Source organism: Geotrypetes seraphini, chromosome 4 (assembly GCF_902459505.1).
Source record: "Geotrypetes seraphini chromosome 4, aGeoSer1.1, whole genome shotgun sequence".
NCBI lineage: Eukaryota > Metazoa > Chordata > Amphibia > Gymnophiona > Dermophiidae > Geotrypetes > Geotrypetes seraphini.
Genome location: NC_047087.1, coordinates 291,404,413 through 291,412,237, shown reverse-complemented (window position 1 = coordinate 291,412,237; position 7,825 = coordinate 291,404,413). Strand labels below are relative to the sequence as shown.

Below are 7,825 nucleotides of genomic sequence, written 5' to 3'. Positions count from 1 at the left end.
CCGGAAGTGACATCAGAGAGAGGCGACACTAATATGGGCAGCAAGTTCATAATGCTGCTCGCCCAGGGAAAATGAAAGTGGCACGAGGGAAGCGAACGGGTGCACGTGCACAGTAGGGGAGGGTTTGAGAAAGAGCGAGGGCTGGGAGCAGAAAAGAGGATGGATGCCCGGGTCCCTTACAAAGACCACGTCCAGGGAGGACTAACCCCCTCCCCCCGCACCCCCAGTTACTATGCCACTGGGACCATGCAGGTCTTCATCTTCCGTGATCTACTGTCTTCCTTAGGGGCCGTTTTACTAAGCCACATTAGTACATGGGTTTAGCGCCTTCAAGCATGGATCTTTCCAATACACTAAGCCCATTTCTAGTGCAACTGTAAATTCAGTCCTGTTAAATCAGGGTTATCATATGGCTCCAGAAAAAGGAGGATGGATTGAAACAGGTTTGGTGACACCATGTTTCCCAGCCACACTTAAGTTGTTCAAGAATTCCTCTTGCAACTTGCCTTGAGCTGTTGCTTAAAAAATAAGAGCTATATCCAAATAAATGGACGGATGCGGTGGGGCTGAACCAGTCAAGCGCTTAACATATTTATTTAAAAAAAATGTGCAGCCCGTCTAAAACCTAAGTGGGTTCCAATATATATGCATAAACAAATAGTTTTGCATATAAAAAAAAAAATAAAAATGCAAATGCTGCAAGTTATATGATGTTAGTCCACTTGGATTTGTAGAAATAAAGGCCAACATGCATGTGGTAGGTAATAGCCTTCTCAAGATATTTGTGACTAGCGTTGGAGAGCTTGTTCCATGATTTTATTTATTAATTCATTCATTTTTATAGCCTGACCTCCGCAGGAGCCCAGAATGGGTTACAAGGATACATACACAAAGGGCTCCTTTTACAAAGGTGCGCTAGCGGTTTAAGCGCACGCTAAAATGCCGCACGCGCTAGCCACTACCGCCTCCTTTTAAGCAGGCGGTAGTTTTTCGGCTATCGCGCGCTAATCCAGTGCGTGCACTAAAAATGCTAGCACACCTTTGTAAAAGGGGTCCAATGTTTTCAGGAACAGAGCTACGTACATTACAGAGTCAATAACATGCTAGAGGATCAAAAACTTACAACTTATGTAGAATGTGACCAAGGACACATGCTTTGCAGAATCTAAGAAAATAAATCATAGAGTCACGAATGGGTATTAACATATCTGCAGTGAACAGTAGAAGAACTGGTTAGCAGGCTCAGGTGTTCTGAGGTAAGGTACTGTCAAAGTTTTGAGATACTGTATATATATATTACATTACATTAGAGATTTCTATTCCGCCATTGCCTTGCGCTTCAAGGCGGATTACAAAAGAATTACAAAAAACGTATTACAAGAAGATTTCTAGAGGAGATAAAGAGTAGATGAGGTTGCTTTGGGGAATTGGGAAAGTATTGGAAATGGGAAGGAGCTAGTGGTATTAAGTCATTTGTAGGAATTTCTTGAAAAGTAGGGTCTTTATTTATTTTCTAAATGTTTTGTAGTCTGGGGTCATAATCAGTAGATTGGAGATTTCGTTGTCGAGTTTTGCTGCTTGGGTGTCTAGGAGGCCATCATATATATATATGATGGCCTCCTAGACTCCTATATATATATATACATAGGTCTACTACATTTACTTTATGACACTTGTACTGTGTCACAATATAATAACCATTCCACCCCTCAAATGTGTTTCAAATGCTCTTCCACTGAAGGCTACACAGAAAGGAGATGCATCGATACAATCGGTTGTAAAATGTTTCTTGACATGAGGTTAAAAAAAAAGAAAAAAAAAAGATACGGACAGGATTCAGGGGTCTCTGACAGCAGCAGTCCTAAGATGCCTTATTCTAACTTTCATGATAGGGGGATGTTTGCTGCTGGGACTTTTCGCGGTGAAATGCAAAGCCAAGAGAAGAGTAAAGTTGCAAACAAAGAGGGGGAGGGGAGGGGGCTTAAGAATTCACGCGCTCTTGTTTGAAACCGAAAACAAACTGTCAGCGAGTAACTTGAGGGGGCGGAGGGGGTGGGGGAGGCGGGAGAGCAAAGGTTGAGGATGGAAGGCATCATATTTCATTCTGACATCACTGGTCCTCGTGCTGAGAGGAGACAGGGTGGGAGCGCCTTGGGGAAAAAAAAAAAAAAAAAAAAGCAACCTCTTACAGCAGAGGTTATAACCGGTCGGCGGGCGCATCGGCACTTGTCTTGCATTCTCTCTGAGGGTTTTCATGCGAGGACGGCAGCAGGACTCCCCCGATCCCAAGGGCTCTGACTCCAGGAGTTTGCAAAATAAGGTTGCAAGGTAAGCGCTTGCTTTGTTCAGAGGTGACGTGCAGACAGACGAAGTCCCCCGACCTTCCTGCAAAAGACGTGGGATGCTTTCCCCCTGCGATCCCAGTTTTTGTATTTCTTGCACCCTGTAGTAACTGTCACTTATGTCTAGCGTTTGCTACCTGAGAAGTAGTGTAATATGCACGGCTCGCAACATCTACTTTCTTGTTTTCAGAAGCACATTTCTTTACTGTTTTGCTTTCTCCTTTTTTTTTTTTTTTCCTATAATTGACGTGTATAAATTTAAGGAATTGTCCACCAGTAGTTTCTGTATCCCATTGTGTTAGTAAGCATAAACAATCCACAACAGAGCTGCATCATCTGGGGACATCTTGTGAACTTGACCAGAAAACTAAGAACCATGTTTCAAAGTTTCAAGTGAAAAAAAAAAATATTTTTTTTTCCAATACATTAACTTTCTATTGTATCCTGAGATTTCATGTCCTACGGCGATTCAGATTAGATCAGGGATCTCAAAGTCCCTCCTTGAGGGCCGCAATCCAGTTGGGTTTTCAGGATTTCTCCAATGAATATGCATTGAAAGCAGTGCATGCACATAGATCTCATGCATATTCATTGGGGAAATCCTGAAAACCCGACTGGATTGTGGCCCTCAAGGAGGGACTTTGAGATCCCTGGATTAGATGGTCCTAGCCAGTGACGTAGTGAGGGTGAGAGACGCCCCTCCCTTGCCCTCTTCTCTGCATCCCCACCTCCACACTGCCACACGCACACTGCTTCCCTTCCCCCGTATCTCTGTTACATTTTTGGCGTGAGCAGCAACCCCCAACCTGCTGTTGCACCAGTGTCAGCTCTTCCTCTGATGTCACTTCCTAGACGTGACATCAGAAGAAGAGTCAACGCTGACGTAACAGCAGGTTGGGCGCTGCTACTCACGGGACAGGAACGTTACAGAGGTATGGGGGAAGGGAAGCAGCTTGCACATGGCAGTAGAGGTGGGGGGCATGGAAGGAGCGAGGGGGACAGAAAGGAGAACAGGGTGCCTGCAACCTCAGCAGAACCCCCCCTCCCCCCGTCTTTACTATGCCACTGTTCCTAGCAGTTTGTTTAAAAGGTAAAGGGTCATGGATTTGATATATTGGTTTTCTGTGGTTCAATCAAAGTGGGTTACATATACAGTACTCCCCCAATATTCGCGGGGGTTCCGTTCCAGGAACCCCCGCGAATGCTGAAAACCTTGAATACGGTTTTTAGCGGGGAAGATAGGATAGGGCACCCGGAGAGGCAGGAGAGAGCAGCCGGAGCGCCGGCGAGTGAAGGAAATCACTCGCGGTATGCTCCTCCTGCCTCTTCCTGCACTAAAGTCAGGCCTCACCAATCAGAAGCTGCTTTGACACGCAGCTCCTGATTGGTGAGGCCCGACTTTAGTGCAGGAAGAGGCAGGCGGAGCATACTGCGAGTGATTTCCTTTACTCGCCGGCACTCTGGCTGCTCTCTCCTGCCCCTGCGGCTGCCCGGAAATTCGCAGTCAGAAAATCCGCGAATGTCCGGGACCGCGAATCGCGAATGGGGGAACACTGTATTGTTTGCAGTTACTTTTGTCCCTAGTGGGCTCACAATCTATGTTTTGTACCTGGAGCAATGGAGGGTTAAGAGTGGTTGACCGTTGGAATGAGCTTCCAGCGCAGGTGATCGAGGCCAGCAGCGTGCTGGACTTTAAGAATAAATGGGATACCTACGAGGGTCGAACTGGAATATCGGTCGCTAGACTTAAGAGGATGGGTCAGTAGGGTGGGCAGACTTGATGGGCTATAGCCCTTTTCTGCCGTCATCTTCTATGTTTCTATGTTTAGTTATTGGTTTGATAGTTTAGTTAAATATTTCATAAGTTCATATGTCAGCAGCAGTAGCATAGTCTCTAGAGCAGGGGTCTCAAAGTCCCTCCTTGAGGGCCGCAATCCAGTCGGGTTTTCAGGATTTCCCCAATGAATATGCATGAGATCTTTGTGCATGCACTGCTTTCAATGTATATTCATTGAGAAAATCCTGAAAACCCAACCGGATTGCAGCCCTCGAGGAGGGACTTTGATATCCCTGCTCTAGAGGGACCTTGGGGGCCTAGGCCTTCCCCCCCCAGTTTTCAGACCCCCTTAAGAAATTGCAGCGCCAGATTCACAGCTATCAGTGTTCCTCGAGCCCTGCCAGCCAATGACGATTTGTGGCCCAAGCAGCAGGAAACCAGCGGGGGTGCTCCGGCCACTGATGCCAGAACTTCTGCTCGTACTCATTTCATGAACTGAGCACGTGCAGAAATGCCGGCCTCATAGGTTGGAGCATTCTACTGACTTTCTCAGGTCCTCAGCGGCGTGAGTGAGAGCTCTAGCAGATAATCTCCAGCTAACCTAAGAATGGACAATTCCTGCAACCTGCTTATTCCATTCACTTTAATGAATACCAACTGCTTTTAAGAAGCGCAATCCCCCTCCTATGTTTTTCCCTCCCCTCTTACCACCCTTTTTTATTTATTTTATCTCGATGTATTTATTTATTTTATCTCGATGTATTTTACTCTTGCCTCCCCCTTGACCACTTGTTTCTGTTCTTCTATATGCCTTACCTATTGAACTTGTATATACTGTATATATAATTTTTTTTTCAATCTAGTTTTAATATTTTTTAGCATTGTAAACTGTCTAGGTACTAGTTGATAGATGGTATATAAAGTGTTGAATAAACTTGGAAACTTGAGCATCTCTGCCAGCAATGGTATGGTGGTGAAACTGAAGAGAAATGCTTGGTCCCAGGGGCCCCCCCCAAAAAACCAAAAATGAGTTCTGGCTATGCCTCTGATCACTGGGTGAGCTCTCCTGGTCTGAATGTTTGGGATGGTGAAGCTTGCTGTTTACAGGGAGAAACTGTGGCTTTAAAAAAGCTCTATTCCATATGTAAATGTCAGCATGTAGATATGTATAACTCAAACATACCAATTTTAGAAAGCCTCTATTTACTTCTGAAATCTTTATTACATGTAGATTGAAAGAGATTGTGGTTTGGGTGGGACTTGAGCAGAACCAAAGGCTTAAGTGCATTCCCCACTTTACAAAGGGAATACATGTGTATAGGGATAATATTACACAACGGATTCTATAGCTGTTCACCCATTGTCCCCTCTAACCTGATTGGGGGTTCATGAGTTCCCATGAAAGGTCATGGCAGCCATTTTGAAAGACCACCGTGAGGGGGCAGGAGCGAGGATGTTGAGCTCCTGCCCCCAGAAACCCTTGCTGGTCCTCCACGAATATAAATAGGACCAGAGGGCCAACCTACACTGTGGGTGAGTTAGAGGGAGTGGGGGGGCCTTCTTGCAGGGGGGGGAGGGTTGTCACCAGCTGCAGTCTGGGGAGAGGGGAAGGCAAGGGGGCAGCTTTGGGAGGTTTTTTTTTATTAAAGAAAAATGTTATATGGATATCGGCCCAATATTCAGTGCCGGCATTCACATAACGAAGTGGGCAGATTTAGGACAGCTCAAAAGCTCTCCAGTGCCAACCCTAGTGCCACCCCTGACCTGTTCACTTTTTTCTTGGGCAGTCTGAAGGGATATTCAGTGGTACTCTAATTAAGTGCCACTGAATATCCCCATTTCAGTTGGCGCAAGTAGTTTAAGGGGACATAAGAGCCTGCTGCCTACATAAATCACTCTGAAAATTGCCTTCTATGTTTAAGGAAGTCAGACTCCCTAATCCCAGGTAGTTTTTAACCACCTCCAAAATGAAGCCATGTTAGAATAAAATGATAAACACAGTGGACCACTACAAAGAAAAAAGATAATCAAATTAAAACAAAACTTAAATGACCTCATAACCACAGCAAGCTATGATGGCAGCTTCACAGGCTGGGAAGTAGGACCGATGACGGACAGACATCTATGGTCTGGGTCCTGGCAAAAAAACCAAATCAGGATCAAAGCTGGAATGGGCTTCGGTAGCTGGGCAGACTTCTATGGCTTGTGTCCAAAACTTAGGAACAGAAGAATGGGTTCAATAAGGAATCAGACTCCTAGCTGTTGTGAGAACCCGCTGAGAGGCACATTGCCCAATTGTTGTTTGGCAACGAATAATAGAGGTCTCCCTTGAAGAATATCCATGTGATTGAAATGCTGAAGTGCAACCTTCAAAGATAAATGTTTCCATTTTTAAAAAAAAAATTTTTTTTAGAAGTTTTGAAACAGACATTCTTGATACTCTGCTCTCTTGTAATTTTTTTCACTTAATCAAATGGTTGCCATTGTGAGTTAACAAAGGGATTAGGTATTATAGGACTTGGACTAAAAATACTTAACACGACCATTTATTTTTTTCATCAAAACGGGACATCTACTGATTTTCAGTCCCGCCTCCCCATCCTGCCCTAACCCTTCCCCCAATTTCTTCCATTCATTTTTAATGTACACACAATATCTTATTAATTCATAATGGTAACCCTAACATTTATTAAAAAACACAAAGCACTGTATGCAGAGAAAATGTTAATTATCATTTATATTTGGGGGGGGGGGGTTCAAAGATGTCAAGGCAGATGACTTTAAAATATGCAATATCACCTCAGTAACAACTATAGAAAAATAGACAAATATAGTGCAACATATAGACAACAAATATAAATTTTCAAAACTGACACATTTTGATCACTAAATTGAAAATAAAATAATTTTTCCTATCTTTGTTGCACTTACCTCTAACTGTGCATCCTTTCTTTCTTTCTGTCTTTCTTTCTCCCTTCCCCCTTCTTTCTTTTTCTCTCCCTGCCCTCCCCAGCCAGCCTCCCTGCCCCCCCAAAAGCCACCTCCACCACACTACCCTAACTTTTGCTTTCTCCCTCCATGCCTCCCCCACGCCACCGCCGATGACAATTTCTCCCTGCTTCCCAGATGCTGACGCTGACGCAGCAACAAGGCGAGGCGAGTGCAGTGACTGCACAACGGCGGGCCCAGAAGCCTTCCCACGACGTCAATTCTGGCTGACCCAGATCTTCCTCTCCAACATCAGAATTGATGTTGGTGAGAAGACTTCTAGTCGCTGCACTTGCCTGGGGTTCATAGACAAAATCGTGGAAGACAAAGGTGCACGCCGACAACTGAGCGCAAGACGGAGGCGCACGCCAAAGAAAATGACAGTTTTTAGGGGCTCCGACGGGGGTTTTTGTTGGGGAGCCCCCCCACTTTACTTAATACAGATCGCGGCGGCGTTGTGGGTGGTTTGGGGGGTTGTAACCCCCCTCATTATACTGTAAACTTAACTTTTTCCCTGTTTTTAGGGAAAAAGTGAAGTCCCGCTAAGCTGCGCTGGGGTGCGCTGGCGCACAAAATATTACCTCGCAGCGCACAAGTTTCTCGTCTCAGCGCACGTAGTGTAGAGCACAGTTCTTCAACCGCCGGTCCGCAAACAAAATCTTGCCGGTCCGCGAAGGATTCGGTCCCCGCCGCAACGAAAGGCCGGCGTCAGCTGACT

At 45.3% G+C, this 7,825-nt stretch overlaps 1 protein-coding gene across 1 annotated transcript in view; it reads left to right on the top strand.

The window, feature by feature from the left end:
- Positions 1 to 2,196: 2,196 nt before the first annotated feature.
- KAZALD1 (Kazal type serine peptidase inhibitor domain 1) overlaps positions 2,197 to 7,825 on the top strand; it is a 67,309-nt gene continuing 61,680 nt past the window's right edge. The window contains exon 1 of the mRNA XM_033942513.1: positions 2,197 to 2,328. Coding sequence (XP_033798404.1) covers positions 2,255 to 2,328 — 74 coding nt within the window. The 5' untranslated portion in view covers positions 2,197 to 2,254. The remainder of the gene's footprint in view (positions 2,329 to 7,825) is intronic.